This window comes from Palaemon carinicauda, chromosome 15, assembly GCF_036898095.1.
Source record: "Palaemon carinicauda isolate YSFRI2023 chromosome 15, ASM3689809v2, whole genome shotgun sequence".
NCBI classification, from domain to species: Eukaryota; Metazoa; Arthropoda; class Malacostraca; order Decapoda; family Palaemonidae; genus Palaemon; species Palaemon carinicauda.
Window position 1 is genome coordinate 7,343,386 of NC_090739.1, and position 19,785 is coordinate 7,363,170.

General features: G+C 44.5%; 1 protein-coding gene across 2 annotated transcripts in view; it reads right to left on the reverse strand.

The window, feature by feature from the left end:
- LOC137654462 (regulation of nuclear pre-mRNA domain-containing protein 1B) overlaps positions 1–19,785 on the reverse strand; it is a 72,374-nt gene that overhangs the window by 22,749 nt on the left and 29,840 nt on the right. For both annotated transcript variants that reach the window (XM_068388116.1, XM_068388115.1), the window contains exons 4-6: positions 16,788–16,868; positions 16,417–16,601; positions 13,765–13,864 (exon numbers count right to left, since the gene is read on the reverse strand). In XM_068388116.1, coding sequence (XP_068244217.1) covers positions 13,765–13,864; positions 16,417–16,601; positions 16,788–16,868 — 366 coding nt within the window. The remainder of the gene's footprint in view (positions 1–13,764; positions 13,865–16,416; positions 16,602–16,787; positions 16,869–19,785) is intronic.

The following is a 19,785-nucleotide window of genomic DNA, read 5'->3' on the forward strand; positions in this document are numbered from 1 at the left end:
ACCACCTGGATATTTTGATGGCTTTTGATGAAGCGAGGCCGTCTCGGAATACCACAGTCAGAATTTGAATAGCTATGTCATTTAAGTAGGTAGTAACCCCTTGACACTCCCTTGTTACCAAGCTTCACCAACCTTCACAGCTTTCATTGAAAAATACTCCTATATAAATGATGAAGGTTTGTATTTGTGTAGAAAGATAATGAGTCTGAATATCTAAGTTGGCAATAAGAAACCTAAGATGTGGATATTTAACCTTGGATATATATGGGCTGTGGCACCCTAGCAGTACCAGCTGAACTCAGTTGAGTCCCTTGTTAGGCTGGGAGGAACGTAGAGAGTAGAGGTCCCCTTTTTGTTTTTGTTTCGTTTGTTGATGTCGGCTACCCCCCAAAATTGGGGGAAGTGCCTTGGTATATGTATGTATGTGTATGTATATCATACATTATCATCTATTATAGGAGATGACATACTTTTCTTGACCTATCTGGCTCACTGACACCCTAGACTGTTATATGGCAATATACTATGAACTAATAAAACAGACTACACATTAGACTGCCTAAACAAAATTCTATTTCGTTATACTGTATACGAAAAGCAAAAGAAAAATGATGAGAACTTCTGTATCTTATAGCATTAAGAGAGTTTGACAGGGTTAGTTACTTTTAATTACTTTAATTCATTTTGAGATAAAAAGAAAAACCTCCATATCAAATGGACCCTGGAGCAAAGTCAAGAGCATATTCAGAACCAATAAAATAAGAAACCTTTTCCATAAGATACTTCCAAAATCAGCAGCAAGACACTATTCATTAACCCCTTCTATAACAAGCCAACATTCATGCAGTAACTGATTAACCCCTTTACCCCCAAAGGACGTACTGGTACGTTTCACAAAACCCATCCCTTTACCCCCATGGACGTACCGGTACGTCCTTGCAAAAAAATGCTATAAAAATTTTTTTTTTCATATTTTTGATAATTTTTTGAGAAAATTCAGGCATTCTCAAAGAGAATGCGACCAACCTGACCTCTCTATGACAAAAATTAAGGTTGTTAGAGCAATTTAAACAAAATATACTGCAAAATGTGCTGGTAAAAAAATAACCCCAAATTTCCAAATACCCTGGGGGTAAAAGGGGTTAACTATGTAGTCAACTATAGGCTACAATAACCCTCACAACTATGACACATTGAGCTAATAGCAGTTCTTGAGAGCAAGAACCTCCAGCTTGTGAAGTATGAAAGTCTCTCACTAGATGGCTCAAACTCCATTTTCCTTAAAGAATAAACACAGAAGAGATGTAACATGAGAAAGTTTCCATCAAGAGCTAACTTTTATACTGTATTTACTTTCCTTACATTAAAATATTTTTTTCCTAGCATTAAGCTTTAATGTTAACGAGCTAAAAAGTTATATCCACTTATATCTGAGACCAAATAATGGCTGAATTAAACAAATTGTGTTATGTAACTTTTATTAATAAATCTGATACAGACACAATTTAATAAATCATAAGACCATGGCATTTCCAAAGGCTACAAATTTTATATATAATGCCAATAGATAGAGGTAAGTGAAAATGCAGAAAAGCAAAAAATTGGATTGTGATGTACTTCTTATAATTCAGACACTACCATGAATTAGACTGATAAATAGAAATAATGGTATTTTTAAAAAAATTATTTCAATACTTACTCATCATTCATGTACTATATGCTCAAAATGTAAACTGTGTGACATGAAAAAGTGGGAATAAGCTTGTTCGGGATTTTAATTAGCCGGCTGAGAAGTTTACAACTCACCAATAGGTATCAGTACAGTAATTAACTTTTTTTATAACCTATTGGTGAGTTGTAAACTTCTCAGCAGGCTAATTAAAATCCAGAACAAGCTGAATAATAAAAAAAAAAAAATGAATAGAGTGAAACTAAAGTCAAGTAAAGTTTTTTCAAGAAAGAGTAGAATATGAAAACCAAAATTTTTTTTAAAGCAATTTGTACTTTTCCTAACTGCACAAACCCGAGGCCTTTAATAGGAATATGCTTGCAGTGAAGCTGGATTCGGTTATTAAAACTTTATACAAGGTGTCAGTAGTTACTACTGAGTGGCAGGGCAGCCCTACTCGTCCGACAGGCAACTGAGCTCTCACTTTGACATTCAGCCAAGGACTTCAAGGGTGGTTCAGGGAGGAAATATAACAAAGAACTCGGGTATGCATAGTTAGGAAATATACAAATTACTAAAATAAATTTGTATAACTTTCATCCTTTAATAGGAGATTTAGCCAAAGGAAGGAGGAAGCCCCTAAAACTAATTGGCTGGTTTACTTTTCCAAAATATTTCAAAAGGTCTTTGGTTCAGTATATGAGCACAAATGGTGATATCTGTCAAACTCCTAACAACCTGAACATGAAGATGAGGCAATTTTTAGACTAAGTCACTACCATGAACTAGTAGACGGTCATAAAATAACCTATGATATGTTGCTTAAATGTATAATCACAAGAGAAGATGGGTGCATACATTTGTCCATCCTCCCTGGGGAGAATACTTTTCAACAAATTATTGCTACGAAAAAGTAGCTTGGTCATGTATCTATTGTCCAGTCCAATAAATAACAGAGTGATTGCTACACCCAAACGAAGAGGAAGAAAGACGAGTTAAAAGGCAAATCGATCGTACCGATCATTCAAGACTTACATCACAACTGCAATCTTAAACGAGATGTTTCTTGTCTATGAAAGAGTAAGTTTGCTACGAGATCTGTTGAGGCACTACTTATCCAGGAGCCTGTGGAGATTAATATATGTGAGGGGTATTGAAAATTATAGTTACCAACAGATTACTGTTGTCGTGAAAAGTGCCTCTGATAGGTTCGTCCTCAGAGCTGGAGTAGATCCAATATTCAGACTTTATGTGAAGAAATCAGGGGGTCCTCTTGTCCCCTTGGGGGAACGCGTGTCCGATTTCTCCACGAAGCTAGAAAGAAAACAGATCTCTTTTCTTATTCCCTCCTTACTAAAAGAAGAGTCAGTGTCCACTTATCAGTACAGGCAGGCAAGTCAATCTGGTCTCTGCTAGTTGCCTTTGTAGGGAAGAGATGAAGAAGTATTTTAGTCATGGCTGGCTGGATTCTAGGTCCTTGACCCAAACTCTTGAGCCAGAGATGGAGATTTTTTATCCTATCCCTTAGAATGACAGGCAACACGGGAAATAATGTGCTGTGTCCTACACTCTTTACCTTATCTTAAAGTTGTCAGGTGTATGAGAAAAGAGGAGAATGTGTAAAGAATAGGCCAAACTATTTAGTGTAACGGTAGGCAAAGGAAAAACGAGCTTTACCCAGATAGGAATCCAATGTAGTACTGTACTATCTGGCCAGTCAAAGAACCACAATAACTCTATAGTGGTAGGATCTCAAAATATGCTAGTGAATAAAACATTATCAAGTTCCTGGCCTTACTAGAAGGCAAATGTGCACTCTCAAAAGAGGGTAAGCATAGAAGTGAGGGCATCCTCCGGCAGGAATGTGTGCTACTGTAGGAGAGGGTGCCTTAACTAGTGAGGAATAACTCCCATAGAAGAGTGCATGCAAGAGAAATCGTGGGTGCACAGAGTGCGACCAGGCAAAGGGGAGCGCCCTAGGGCATGCTCCCATAGGAGCATGGTGAAGGAGAAAGGAGAACTACTTCCATCCTCCCTCCTGTAGGAGCATGCGCACATGCAGGATAGAGCTCGTGTACAAGCGAGCAAGCCAATGAGGACACACTCCCATAGGAGCGCTTGTGAGCACAGGACAGCACTATTCTATCCTTCCTTCTATAGAATAGCAGAAAAGTGCTCTAGGCAGACGAAAAAGTAAAGTCCTCCAGTAGAAGCACAGGCACATATACCCTGTAGTTGAAAACTCCTTGACGTGAGCTAGGAGATGAGAGAGCGTACTGAAAGAGATCATCTTTCATCCTTCTAATGTAGAAGCACATGCCAAAAAGCGAGCATTCCTGGAGGGGCTTAAGTTTTCCTACCATCTCCCATACATAGAAGAGCTCTAGTGGGTATGCACGCAAACAGGTGAGAGCATATGCATGCATAGTAGTCCGCTAGCGGGTGCACGCACAATCAGAGGATGTTTCATGCCTGTGTGCACGAGCATGAACAGGTTGTTGTCTTCTATCCATCTTCGGTAAAGGAAGTCAAGTGGACTCTTGTAGCAACACTCTCTGCAATGGGGAGAGAAACAGTAGAAGTTTTGCAAGCAACTCCTATTGATCAGTCTACACTTTTTGAACTTCATACCAACAGGCAGTGAGAAGAAACAAAGGAAGCAAAAAAGAACTAGGAACGTACAATTCTTCTCGAAAGGTCGTTCAGGCCAATGAAGACACTCCCATTAGAAAGAGATCACAGGAAGAGACAGCACAACGAGGTGAATGTCTTTAGCACCTTACCAGGAATTGAAAGACACCCTTCTGCTTCATGCTCAACGAGAGAAACTTTCGCCAAATGAGCACTTCGATACTAAGGATCTCCCACATCCTTAGGATTACGTCATCACCAGGCCACGAAAGGGAGGGAAAAGGCATCCAAAAGAATAGCGGACAGGAACAAGAAGTGTAATCTACAGAATGACAGACAACAGTCAGTTGGCAACATTTATTAGGAAACTGTAAAACCTTTTTTCTTTAAAACCCTCTCATACTGCAATCAGCCAAACAATTATCTAAAAATTACATCACTGTTGAGTGATGATAGTACAGTACATATGTACTATTTGGCAGTTGAAAAGAAAGTGAGAGTTCATTGGAAGCCTTGCAACCTCAGTAAGGTTTAAACAGCCAAATCCACCTTCACTGAAAGTATACTCCTATTAAAGGACGAGGGTAATGTATTCAAATAGGAACACTCAAAACTTGTGTTGTAAAGAAATATAGATCCAGGGTATAAGTATAAAAGTGTTCATTCCTTCATTTTAGTAAAGTGAATTGTAATTTCAAGGCATGTACATATCCTTTCCAGCACCTCTCAACTGTATTTATTTGCTTTTAAATAATTGAAATATGGTTTGGTGATATCCACAAACCCCACAAATGCAAATAAAAAATGACAAATTCGAAGATAATTTGTATTTTTCCTAACCATACAAACCTTAGCTATTTACAAAGGGTTTACTTTTAGCGCAGCTGAAATGACGAGCCAATAGTTTTTAACGAGGGTTAATTACCCCCGCGCTAGTTAGCGGGGGGTGGGGAAGGGTAGCTTGCTACCCCTCCCCCCTCCACACACCGGTGACTTGCTTCACTTCACTTAGAGGTAGGACTTGACTTGGGGGTCAGGGATGGCGGGCACATATGTGTAAATAGCTAAGGTTTGTATGGTTAGGAAAAATACAAATTATCTTCGAATTTGTCATTTGTTCCGTAACCGAAATACAAACCACGCTATTTACAAAGGGTGACTTACCCCTTAGGAAGGGTGGAAAGTCCCCAGCCTTACTGACTTCGGCTTGCCCGGGGGCTCGATCCCTTAGTGAGCAGCACTAGAGAGAGGGAGCCCCTGTACCTCACAGGTTCCTAGCATCGCTAGGAACGAGTGGCCTACGTAAGTAGTGTGAGGAGGAGAGTGTGACTCGTCCTATGAAGTTGACCTTGAGACCTTCAGATAGGAATTCTAGGATAGGACGTTCCCCATACCACCTCGTCAGGGTATGGGAGACGCAACAGTATTAAGCTTAATACTAGGAGCACAAAGAAGCATGGGTTACCTGCAGAGGTCGAGGTCAGCTATGCGAGGACCAGGATGCTGCTTCCCCAAGAGAGGGGAGAATGAAGAAAGAAGTAAGGGTCAGACATACTCTTTCATTCACACAGACTAAGACCGGGTAACAACGCCCTCAACCTACTGCTACTTGTCCAAAAAGGAGCCTGAGGTTAGACCAGCTGTTGTGCAGCCACCACAGGGCCGATAGAGAACGTATCGAGGCTCCTGTGGGTCACGTCTTGCAGGTAGTGGGCTGTGAAGGTCGTTTGACGCTTCCAGACCCCCGCTTGAAGTACCTGCGTCACAGAGAAGTTTCTCTTGAAGGCCAGGGATGTAGCAATACCCCTGACATCGTGGGCCCGAGGGCGACGTGACGGAGGAGGGTCAGGATTCAGGGCATGGTGGATAACCCTTCGAATCCAAGCAGAGATGGTGTTCCTTGTGACCCTCCTCTTTGTCCTGCCTGTGCTCACAAACAAAGCTCGCACATGAGGACGGACTGCAGCCGTTCTCTTCAAGTAGTACCTCAGACACCTCACTGGGCATAGTAGCAGCTGGTCTGGGTCGTTTGTTACAGAACGGAGACTCGCGATCCTGAAAGAGTCGAACCGAGGATCCGGCACTCCAGGATTCTGAGTCTTGGCCACAAACTCAGGGACGAACCTGAACGTTACCTCCCCCCATCCCCTTGAATGGGCGATGTCGTACGAGAGACCATGAAGTTCACTAACTCGCTTGGCCGAGGCCAAGGCGAGTAGGAAAGCCGTCTTCCAAGACAGGTGGCGATCGGAGGCCTGGCGTAATGGCTCGAAGGGAGGTCTCTTGAGAGACCTGAGAACTCGAACCACGTTCCAAGGAGGGGGTCTCACTTCCGACTGGGGGCAGGTAAGCTCATAGCTACGTATGAGTAAAGAGAGTTCTAGCGATGAAGAAATATCCACGCCCTTCAATCTGAAGGCCAAGCTTAAGGCTGAGCGATAGCCTTTCACTGCCGAGACAGAAAGGCGCATTTCTTCTCGCAGATACACAAGGAAGTCCGCTATTGCTGGAATAGTGGCATCGAGTGGAGAGATACCCCTTCCACGACACCAACCACAAAAGACTCTCCACTTCGCTTGGTAGACTCCCTCAGAGGACCTTCGCAGGTGCCGAGACATTCTCTCCGCAACCTGTTGCGAAAAGCCTCTCTCCGCGAGGAGACGCTGGATAGTCTCCAGGCGTGAAGCCGAAGCGAGGCTACGGCCCTGTGAGGGACACCGGAGTGGGGTTGTCTGAGAAGCTCGTGTCGTGGAGGAAGCTCCCTTGGGAGTTCCGTCAGGAGTTGCAGAAGGTCCGGAAACCATTCCGCGTGATGCCATAGCGGAGCTACTAGAGTCATGGAACAGTTGACCGATAGTCTGGTCCTGTTGAGCACCCTTCTCATCAGACAGAATGGTGGGAAGGCGTACACGTCGATGTTGTCCCACCGTTGCTGGAAAGCATCTTGCCAGAGTGCCTTGGGGTCCGGGACTGGTGAGCAGTACAGGGGCAGCTTGAAGTTCAAGGCTGTTGCGAACAAGTCCACCGTCGGGGAACCCCACAAAGTCAGGACTTTGTTGGCTATCTGAGGATCCAAAGACCACTCGGTACTCACTATCTGCGAAGCCCTGCTCAGACTGTCGGCGAGCACATTCCTCTTGCCAGGAATGAAGCGAGCTGATAGTGTTATCGAGTGGGTTTCGGTCCACCTCAGAGTCTCTACTGCAAGATGGGATAGCTGTTGCGAAAAAGTGCCTCCCTGCTTGTTGATATAAGCCACTACCGTGGTGTTGTCGCTCATCACCACCACGGAGTGACCCGCCAGGAACCGTTGGAACTGTTGAAGGGCCAGAAAGACGGCCTTCAATTCTAGCAGGTTGATGTGTAGGCACTTTTCTGATTCTGACCAAAGGCCTGAGGCCCTCTGGTTCAGAACGTGCGCCCCCCACCCTTCTTTTGACGCGTCCGAAAACTGAGTCAATTCCGGGGGAAGGACGAGAAGACTCACTCCCTTTCGCAGGTTCTCGTCGGCCAGCCACCACCGCAAGTCCGTCTGTTCCAGAGACCCCATTGGGATCAGAGTGTCCGGGGAATCGGATCCTTGATTCCACCGGGACTTGAGCCGCCATTGAAGGGATCTCATCCTGAGGCGGCTGTTTGGAACCAGACGGGCCAGGGAGGATAGGTGGCCCAAGAGACGCAACCACGATTGGGCGGGGAGTTCTTTTCGCCTGAGGAAATGTTCCGCCACCCTCCTCAGCCTTGCTATCCGGTCGTCTGATGGAAAGGCTTTGTGGAGATTGGTGTCTATTAGCATGCCTAGATAAACCAGTCGTTGGGACGGCTGCAGAGAGGACTTCTCGAGGTTTACCACGATCCCCAGATCCTGGCAAAGATCTAGAAGCCTGTCTCGGTGTCGAAGAAGGGTCGACTCCGAGTCTGCTAGGATCAGCCAATCGTCTAGGTAACGAAGGAGACGAATGCCGTTCCTGTGCGCCCAAGTCGAAATCAGGGTGAACACTCTGGTGAACACCTGAGGAGCTGTGGAGAGACCGAAACACAGCACCTTGAACTGGTAGATCTTGTTGTCTAGGCAGAATCTCAGGTACTTCCTGGAAGACGGATGGATTGGGATCTGGAAGTACGCATCCTTTAGATCCAGTGTACACATGAAGTCTTGTGGTCTCACCGCAAGTCTGACCGTGTCTGCTGTCTCCATGCTGAACCGGGTTTGTTTGACAAACCTGTTCAGAGCCGAGAGATCGATGACGGGTCTCCAGCCTCCAGTAGCCTTCTTTACAAGAAAGAGTCGACTGAAGAAGCCTGGAGAGCCGTCCACGACCTCCTGGAGAGCACCCTTCTCGAACATGGTCTTGACTTCGGCCTGAAGGGCCAGCCCCTTTGCCGATCCCATGGCATAGGAGCTCAACGACACTGGATTCGCTGTCAGGGGAGGTTGAGATGACGTGAACGGGACGCGATAACCTTGGCCGATCACTGAGATCGTCCAAGCATCGGCCCCGAGATGTTGCCACCTGCGGACGCAACGCTGAAGGCATCCCCCCACAGGTGGACACGCAGGGGGACTGCCACCCCTAGGGCTTGCGGCCGCGGCCGCCACCCCTAGAAGTCTTGCCTCCCCTGGAGGACTTACCACCCCTCTTGACCTTGGCTGGAAAGGGCTGGGGCTTAGACACCACTTTCTTAGCTGCCGGTGCCTGTTTTGGAGCCTTACGAGGCTGTTGCTGCTGTTGTGGCGGGGCTGGAGGCTTATAGGGCCGAGTTGTAAGGGCCCTGTGGAGGAGGGAGTCCGTGCTGGATTTCCTCCACCTCTCAGCCGTTCGCTCCAAGTCTTGAGGCTCAAACAGGCTCTCCCCCAGGAGGGAGGCATGTCGGAGCCTACACACATCTACGGCGGGGACCTTCGGATGGAATCTCTCGGACACAGGGTGGTAACCTGGTGCGCCAAGAACTCGATGGAGCGGGTGCCCGAGAGCAAGAAGGTCTCTAGGGCCTTCCTATTGGTCTCCTTGGACAAGTCCTCAGATCGCAATAGGATGCCCAGAGATCCTAACCAGAAGTCCAGCCACGAAGTGGCCTGCATGGCACACTTAGCGACCTTCTCGTGGTTAAGGATCTCTGCCGCCGAGAACGACACCTGCCGGGCAGAGAGTTTCTCCAAGGGAACTCCCTTCGCCAGCTCCTCCACAGAGTGATGGAGAGGAAGAGCGAGGTTGTGCTCACCCAGGATCTCGAAATACCTCCTCTGCTGAAGGCGAGGAGGAGGGATGAGTTTGTTCCCGGCAGTGGAACGACTGGAGGAGGCAAGAAGTGCGAGCTGAGCATTGGCCCTAGCTCTGGCACTCTTCAGCCCCCGAGACCAGGGCAGAGCTGCACTGGTCTTAGGGGCCTTCCGAACGTCAAACACTTCATCCAGAATCGTGTCTTTGCCTTCACGGGGGGGGATGACTGGATCCGTAAAACTGTTAAGTTGCCTTATCAGGCTTAGGACCTGCCAGAAGGCATGTTCTCCTCCCTGCGGGCTGGCAGCTAAGTCTCCTGCCCCAGGAATCTCTTCCTGGGGTGATACGTGGACATTCCCCTGGGTAGTCGTGGGTTCCTGTCGAATCCTTGCAGAGGATTTAGGGATGGTCTTGGAATCCTTGGGTTCCCTCCTAGGAGGGATACAGGATCCCAACAACGAGGTTCGAGGGGCCCCTTCCTCACGAGACGATTCTCCTGCCTGAAGCGAAGTCTCCCCCCCTGGTGCCGAGGGGAAGACTACCGGCCCACTGGACTCACCTGAGGACGGAAAGGCCTCGTCCACGGGAGAAGGAGAGAGTACTCGTGCAGGAGAGGGGACCCTCGAGACCGACCTCTTGGGAACCAACTTCGCCCTGGGGGAAGTCACCACGAAGTCCACTCCTCTCTTTCTCTTCAGCGTAGGAGAGACAGCCGCTGGTTTGTTACCCTGGCCGGCGAGTGCTGGTTTCATAACCCTCACTAACGCCCGTGCCAGCGGACCAAACCAAGTCTGCTGCTCAAAGGACACAGAGTCCGAAATCCTCGCTAAGGTGAAAGGGATCGGGCGATCCTTTGGAGTGGACACGACGGTACCTGCCTGAAAAGAAGGTGGGGAAGAATGCTGTAATGACCTGTCCTCGTCCTGCAATACCAACCTGTGCTTGGATGGAGGTGATCCCGAGTGCCGTCTAGGAGCACGCGTCCCTGCTGCTACCACCGGCTGTGGAATTCGCCGCGAACTATGGTCGCGCAAGGGTGAACGGTCGCGCAAAGGCGAATGGTTGCGCGGGTGATCGCGCGGGCGCGCAGGCGAGCGGTCGCGCGGGCGCGAAGGCGAGGGGCCGCGCGGGCGCGCAGGCGAGCGATCGCGCGGGCGCGCAGGCGAGTGGGCGTGAGGGTGGCCAGGTAAATGAACACGTGTCCGAGGCGACGAACGCAAGCGATGGCGCGACGGCGAGGGATCGTGCTGCCGCGTAGGTGAAGAAGATCGCTGGCGATAATGACCACGTGATGGTAAGCGATGGCGAGCAGCATGTGTAGGTGAATGATCGCGCGCAAGAGGGCGGTCGTTCAGGGTTGCGCGATGAGGAGCAGCATGCGTAAGCGGGCGATCGTGCAGGGTTGTGCGATGGCGAGCAGCATGCGCAGGTGAATGATCGCGTGAAAGGGTGCGATGGTGATCAGCATCCGCAGGAGGGCGATCGTTCAGGGTTGTGCGATGAGGAGCAGCATGCGTAAGCGGGCGATCGTGCAGGGTTGTGCGATGGCGAGCAGCATGCGCAGGTGAATGATCGCGTGAAAGGGTGCGATGGTGATCAGCATCCGCAGGAAGGCGATCGTTCAGGGTTGTGCGATGAGGAGCAGCATGCGTAAGCGGGCGATCGTGCAGGGTTGTGCGATGGCGAGCAGCATGCGCAGGTGAATGATCGCGTGAAAGGGTGCGATGGTGATCAGCATCCGCAGGAGGGCGATCGTTCAGGGTAGTGCGATGAGGAGCAGCATGCGTAAGCGGGCGATCATGCAGGTTCGTGCGATGGCGGGCAGCATGTGAAGGTGATCGCTGGCGAACTGGTGATCGCTGGCGAGCAGAATGTCGACGCGTGTCCTGTGAGAGGATAGGTTCACGAGCAGGAACGGGAAGATCGCTGGCGCGTTGGCGAACATGTGTTTCTGACACACGCGCAGCACGATGTTGCATAGCCACAGGACCAGGTGGATGGTGAGCAGGGAGTTCAGCAGGAACTAAAGGGTGGTCAGAGACCGCAGGGCGATGGTCCTCAAATGAGCGCTGACGCTCGGAAGAGAGCTGACGAGCAGGAGAGCGCTGGCGAGGGGGGCGAACCTCAGGAGAGAGCCGACGAGCAGGTGAGCGTCGGCGAGCAGGAGAGTCTTGGCGAGCAGGAGATCGTCGACGAGCAGGAGATCGCTGGCGAGCAGGAGATCGCTGGCGAGCAGGAGAGCGCTTGTGCGCTGGCCCTGCTCGCGTAAGGGAAGAATCCCTTAGCCCCGAAGGGACCGTTGCCCGTCGGGTGACGAGTTCTCTAGAAGGCGAAGATCCGGCAGGAGATGGTGAGCGGTCTGCAGAGAGGTTCAAGGAGGGCGGAGCAGTCGGTTGAGGCTGACACGGAGAGTCCCCCCCGGAGGACGAAGACCCAAAAAGGCGCCTCTTAGTCCCCCTGTAAGGGGAAGGGAGGCCCTTGTGGCGTAGAGGGCGGTGAGCCTTACGGCGGAGGCGGCCTCGGGGGAGATCGTCGGGACCATCGGTCCTCCGAAGGGGAGTCTCCTTTAAAACACTTCCCTCAGAAGGAAGCTGGGCAGCAGTCGAGACCGAAGGACTCACTTCCCCCTTCGAAGGATGCACGGAAGGAGGAGGAGAGCCTAGAGCACCATCACCAGCAACAGCACCTGCGTCGGAAGGCCTAGCCACGTCGGAGGCCTCTGTCACCACGACGTCGACAATAGACAGAGGGTCTACCTCCGCTACCACCGGCGACTGTTTAACAGCGGCCCCCAACGAGACAAGGTCAATAAGAGCGACCCTGGAGGGCAAGCCCTTAAGCCCCAGGGACGACCAAATCTGTAACAAATCATCACTGGATAAAGCATTATTATCAATAACCTCCCCCGGAGGAGGAGGGGGAACCGCCTCGCTATGGGAGGCGACGCCCTCTCCCCCCACCGAAGGTAGGGAAACAGAACAAGGGCCTGCGCTCCCACTCGGACGACTCTCCTTAGGAGGCGGACGAGGGGGAGCTTCGGAGGAGGTTTGGGCGGCGGAAAAAGAGTCCCGAGAACCTTCCTCCTTCAAGGCTAACCCCGGAGGAGAACGGTCTCTCTTGGACTTCTTCTTACGCCGACGGCCAAACCTCTCCCACTGGGAGGCAGACCACTCCCTGCACTCACGGCACATGTTATCTTGGTCGCACCGTCGGCCCCGACATTGAGGCAGAGGGTGTGAGGATCCGTAATCACGTCCGACATGAAAGTCCCACAAGGACGGCCGGCAACTCCAGGGCATGTCCGCATATTAAATAAAAGAAAATAACTGAAGGTCAACTTCCAACCAATCACACAAGCTGAAAAGAAAAAGAAGAAAATTAAAGGCTGTCACGAAGGCGATGAACAGACACGTCTGATCACCGCCGAGCCAAAAGTGAAGTGAAGCAAGTCACCGGTGTGTGGAGGGGGGAGGGGTAGCAAGCTACCCTTCCCCACCCCCGCTAACTAGCGCGGGGGTAATTAACCCTCGTTAAAAACTATTGGCTCGTCATTTCAGCTGCGCTAAAAGTAAATCCTTTGTAAATAGCGTGGTTTGTATTTCGGTTACGGAACAATTAAAATTTTCTTTCTAGGCTCAGGATGTTCCACACTTCAGTAAGTGAAAATCCATGACACCTGCATGGATAATTTCATACGTAAAGGTATGTTGAATACCTATGCATAAGCACTTGCCATGATTAACAAGCACTCATTACAATTCAAACTGCAGATAATAATTCATCCGCACACTTTCAGTATTGATCTTCCTAATCGGGTAGTTGAATCAGTAGAACTTCAAAAGTTCAAAGTTGGAGCAAATGCTTTTTTGTTGACCAGGCGGACATGAGTCTTTTTATAGTTTATATATGACATATTTGTTTTTGACGTTGTTAATAGTTTATATATATTATGACATATCTGTTTTGACGTTGTTACTTTTTTTAGAATGATTTATTGTTAATTTGTTCTCTTCATTTATTTATTTCCTTATTTCCTTTCCTCACTGGGCTATTTTTCCTTATTGGAGCCCCTGGGCTTATAGTATCTTGCTTTTCCAACTAGGGTTGTAGCTTGGATAGTAATAATAATAATAATAATAATAATAGATAATCTATGCCAGTTTTCCGCTAGCAAAAATACATATCGTTAAAATCCTTTCTGATTGGGATTTTAATCTGTTATAAAGAAACCCAAAAACCTACCTTGCAATTTACTGAGGAGACTGACATCCGAGACTTCTGCTGGAAGATTAGCGATCTTTTCACGTACCATGGCATCTGATGTTGCAGCATTTTCTAGTTCCTGAAATTTATGAATTAAAAATTTATGGGAAACATAATATTCAGATAAATCATTCTTAAAAAAAACAAGACTCCAAAACCTGATAATAAAATGCAGCAAATAGATCCACAATTTTAATAGTTAATAATTTTTCAACGAAACAAAGAAAAATTTATGAAAATTAAAAACACTCAATAAAAATAAAAATTTAACGATAAAACATCTTATTTCTATGCTAACCTGATGTTCACACTGCTGCTTCTTTAAAAACTTGGTTTAAATGACATAATTGCAAAAAAAAATTAATTACAAAAAATTCCCCTTTTTATCCACTTCTAAAACTCCCATTTCCCTTTTGCTTCAATAAACATGCCCTTACTAAAAGAATGGAATATTCTAGAGGTAAGTGGTAAGAAGCCCAGAGATAACGTGCCAGTCTCTCCTTGTCCTGGCAGTTTCTCTGTCGTCATGGTTTAGTTCAGATGTTCACCAGATTTTTTACCTATTGCTGCACAGTAAAATGTCTTGCCCCAGATATATTAGCAATTATCAAATGGAGGGTTCAAAGGAATTGTTTTGGGAGATCATAAAGCATTCTCTGTATATTGTGTTGAGGGTAATACTGTGATTTACATAACTATTGTGAAGATTAAGTGTGCCACAATGACTGCCGATCAAGTTAAAAGTTCAAAGCAGTAAAGGGAACTTGCTTTTCGTTCATCAGAAATCCAGGAATGACAAGGCTAGCTGATTTTTAGAGAGGATGACGATGATAGTGACACGTCCCCACCTTTAGATAATTCCCATAATCAGCTTTATTGATAGTGATGAGCTTCTAAGCTCTTGACAATGCTAGCTCCCTTTGTTAAAATCAGAAGTCCAATAAGTGATCTCAATGATAATCTGATTCCTTAGTCCAGTAAATTATCTTTAACAACAATAATTCGGATTCTAACTACCCAGTTGCCAAACCTAACCAACTTCCCAAGTTGAGTCACCGCCACAATCCATCCCTCTCCTTTTTTATACCAACCAACCAATTTCTAAGGAGAGTGACCGGGTGCTCCTGGAATGTCCAGGAAAAGGGGAGGGAGAAGAGTAGAGCCCTTCTTCTCGATCAACAGCTCGCTCCAGTAGGAGAAAAAGCAATGGTAGCACAAGACACTCCTTTACTGATCACTGAGTGGCTTTACCTTATCAGGACTGCTGAGGATCAGGAATCCCAAAGATACAAATACTGTACCTGTATAGAGAGTAGTTAGCCCATCCCTTTAGATTTTTTAAAAGGATTCTTGCTTAGCATGTTTAATAGGAAAGATACCACTATCTAATTTTTCATTTAATTATTCATCTCATCGGGGAAATTAACTTTCCATGCCATTAATAGACCCACTTCCTTTCTTCACCATAATGTTGAGAATCACCAAAGTTGATGGTTTTTCTCCATCACTGATTCACTTCTCACTTTTCAATGTACGCAGGATCACCGACGGCAAGAATTCAAAGTCACACATTATCATTCGTACTGACTTTCACCTTCACATTGATCAAGTACTTTGATATTTATCCAAAAAAAAACAATTACCGCTGCCATTTTATTTTTACCAGCGGCAGGAAACAAAAACAAACTGGGTGGATGCAAAAACATAATGACAATCACTTTTACACAATCATTTTCATACACTCATTGTTGGTTTACCCTTGTTCATAGTTACTATTGAATTTCTTATTCCTGATCTAGGTATTAATCTTTGGCACCGTCGTTCATTATGCATGTTGCATAAGATTTTTCATAACTCTGACCATCCTTTACATTCAGATTTCCCTGGACAATTCTATCCTGTTCGCAATACTAGGCAGGCAGTTAATTCTAATAGCCAGGCCTTCTCCATCATCAGACTCAATACTACACAGTATTCTAGAAGTTTTATTCCAGCTGTTACCAAGATGTGGAATGATCTTCCTAATCGGGTAGTTGAATAAGTAGAACTTCAAAAGTTCAAAGTTGGAGCAAATGTTTTTATGTTGACCAAGCTGACATGAGTCTTTTTATTGTTTATATATGCCATATCTGTTTTTGACGTTGTTAATAGTTTATATAGGACATATCTGTTTTGACGCTGTTACTGTTTTTAGAATGATATATTGTTAATTTATTTTCATCATTTATTCATTTCCTTATTTCCTTTCCTCACTGGGCTATTTTTCCCTGTTGGAGCCCTTGGGCTTATAGCATCTTGCTTTTCCATCTAGGGTTGTAGCTTGGCTAATAATAATAATAATAATAATAATAATAATAATAATAATACTAAGACACTGAATGCATGCTAAATTTGATACTGTGGAGGCTGCCATCACCTACCCCAATAAGATAATAATGATACTAAACAAAATCCCAATTAAAGTCATATCACTATCTTACTATCGGAACTTTGAAAAATCCTAAATCGAACAATTATAAATAAAGGAGTCTGTCTGCAACCCAAAATTGATGAAATAAAAATTGCATATTTCATATATTTATCAAAATATAGATATCAATCTCGATAAGACATTGTTCTTATAGTTTTTACCTGCAGGGCCTCAATGAGTTGCTCCGGTTCTGGAGGATCAGCAGGAGGAGACGTCGCATGTGGAGAGCCACCGAATAGCGACATCTCGTTTTCACTCTCCTTACGGACTCTTGGCTCGGGGGTTGAAGGGTGATAGGCATCGATTTCTTTACGAAGCTTTTTACTTGTGTGTACTTCATATTTGGCTGTTTTGCAAAAACGTTAAAAGAGAATTTTCATAATTTAAACAGAAAACATATCAAATTTTTTAAGGGTTCTTTGTATGTTTGGTATAATCATGCAAAATAAATGACAACACACATTAAATGAAGTTTCTAAACCTCAAGAAAACTTTATAAGAATAACGTAAACTTGAACAGTGACATCCTCACCTGTGTATTCACGTTTCTTGGCCTCTTTTTCCCTCATTTTTTTCTCCAATTTCTTCTCTAATTTTTTTTCTAATTTTTTCTCTGTAAGAAATAAAAGTACTTATGGAAGTTAATCAAGTAATAGCAATACTGGACATCGATAAGAATGCCATAAACTTTGAGAACATTCCTGAAGTCCCAAATAAAAAAAAAAACAGCACTTGGCCCTCATCTATATATTAATATGATAGCGTGTGTTATTTATTTTGTGTGTCACGCTTTAAAGAAAACAGAAATAATTTCATGGTATACCCTTACAAATTCACGCTCTAAAGAAAACGGAAATAATTTCATGGTATACTCTTACAAATTTATGCTTTAAAGAAAACAGAAATAATTTCATGGTATACTCTTACAAATTCACGCTCTAAAGAAAACGGAAATAATTTCATGGTATACTCTTACAAATTCACGCTTTAAAGAAAACGGAAATTATTTCATGGTATACTCTTACAAATTCACATTAGACATTGATTACTTAACCAAAGCACATATTATATAGTTTTCCCAATTTTGTCTTTGGCACCTGACTTTTTTTAATATTAGACAAAAAATTGAGTTCTATCAATTTCCATAACCTAGATTATAAAATTAATCTTGAGACATTTTATTCAAACATGTATAGATTAGGAACAAGATAATTAATATTGAAAATATTATTTTGTGTAATTTACACGGGTTCCACTAGTATAAATGAATAGTATACCCTACTGACTGACTTTGAGTTATCTGGCATTGTTCCAAATTCAATCAATCCAACGGTAAAAGGTTTACTGTTGGCTTTACGTGAGGGCTAAGTATCCTCATGTCAATCCAGTTAAATATGCCTGAGGCGTATAATTTGCCTAAAAAGTATGCAGACGGGAATATATTATGCTAGCAACGCCTTGATCATATGTAAACACTTCATACACTTGTAGCATTTATATTTCTGGATTTGAGGGAAGGGGCTCACCCTAACTTGGTAAATAGCCCTGATATGTGACGATGTATGAATTTATGATCCCCAGTGGTAAGGGAAAATTACTGCTAAAAACCCACATTTTTGCATACTAAAGTATATTCAACTAATCTCTACAAAAACACTTTGAAGGCCGATTTCTCACAACAAGAATTTTTTAGTTAACTTTTTTACAGAAAATTGCTACTTTTTAAATATTGAACAATTTTTGTCATTCACATGCAAAAAAAAATTGAAAATTTTATAATCTAAATTATGTGCATTCGCTTTTTGAAAAAAAAAATTCCATATGAAAAATAGTCACCTTTGAAAGTGCCTTCTTTACATAGATAAAATACGTATAAAAAATACAAAGAAAATTTCTAATGTGAATATTTTTAAGCATAGAATTCTCTTTCAAATGTTTCTTGAATGAAAAAAAGAATCGAGAAACAAAATAATAGGAGTTTGAAGTAAACCAAGACATTGTTTTAATGGAGCCGAGTCACACCCCTTAAAACAGCAAGGAAATATCTTGCCTTATGATGATAAAAACTAAGATGCGCATGTTATTATCCGCATCTTTTAAATAGAAAAAGAAAGAGGGAAATTGGGGTAGGAGCAGAAAGTGGATGCACTCTTGCTGGGAATATAATTTCTAGTGGATGCAGTCTTGCTGGGGATATAATTTCTAGAAGTAAAAAAGGGCCAAAGATAATATGAGAAATAGAAAAGCACCAGGTCCACCACAGGTGCAAAGTGAATGTTTAAGGTACTTGCACAGAGGGAGAAGAGAGGATACCGGAAATGTCAAGGCCAATATGGGAACTCGAAGTAACGCCAAATGACTGGGAATAAAATCAGATGATAAGCTTGTTTAAGCAGAATAGACATGTTATGTAGGTATCAAATTAACAGAACATTCCTGAAGATTTTTTGGAAAAATGTGATAAGATTTCCAGCAATTGAAAAGATTGATGAACAGCAGTAAAGTTTCATTCTAGGGAGAGGTACAGTTGATGTCATAATGATAAAGTTACATGAGGGAACTGAAAGATAATCAGTAGCTCTACCATACAATTATTGACATAGAGAAGGCATTTGATATATAGTCAGTGTTTTTGTTTATAAGAATGGGGAAAGTGCCCGAAAAGTTGGCCAAGTTAGTTCAAATGATGAATATAAGAACAAGGACAGAAACATCAACATGTGACAAGATGAACTTTTGAAGTTACTGTTGGTTTACATCAAAATTGGAATCTAGACCCTTACTGTTTCTATGGGATATGAATTAGTCAAGTAAGGAATTAGAAATAAAAATCTATGGGAAATATAGATTTCTATTATAATATGAAATTTTATTGCATACTTACCGAACAATTATACAGCTGTAGGTTCCCTACGAATGGCAGACAAGAGATTCAAAACTACCGCGGTGGCGCCGCCATCGCTGATGTAGGTGACGTCATCTCCCTCCACTCGAGGGAGCTATAGGTACAACCATCCAGGTAACATCAATTCGTTCTGCCCCCCCTTCCACCAGTGGGGAGGAGGGAGGGCTTTGATTAATAATTGTTCGGTAAGTATGCAATAAAATTTCATTTTATAATAAAAATCCATCTTTATTGCAGTGTCTTACCGAACAATTATACAGATGATTACCCATTGCAAGGATGGGGGGCTGTGGATGTAAGTTTTACTTCAACAATCGCATACGATTCTTGAAAATAAAGTATACCCAAAGGCACTGTTAGTGCCTGTTGTACCTTACCTTGTATGAGAGCTACTGCAAGAGAATACTGCCTCTAGTCGGTACTCATCTTACATAGTAGAAGACTTGGAATATGACCAATGGGTGCCAATACATTGAGTGGAAGATCCTCGAAGTCATGGTGTTCACCACTGACTGAACGAAGATACAAGAAAATATCGCCCTTGCCCTGGGCTAAGACCAGAAATAACCAGTAAGAAAAAAACTGTCACCTACACCAAAATATAAACCTTTACCCACCAAAACTA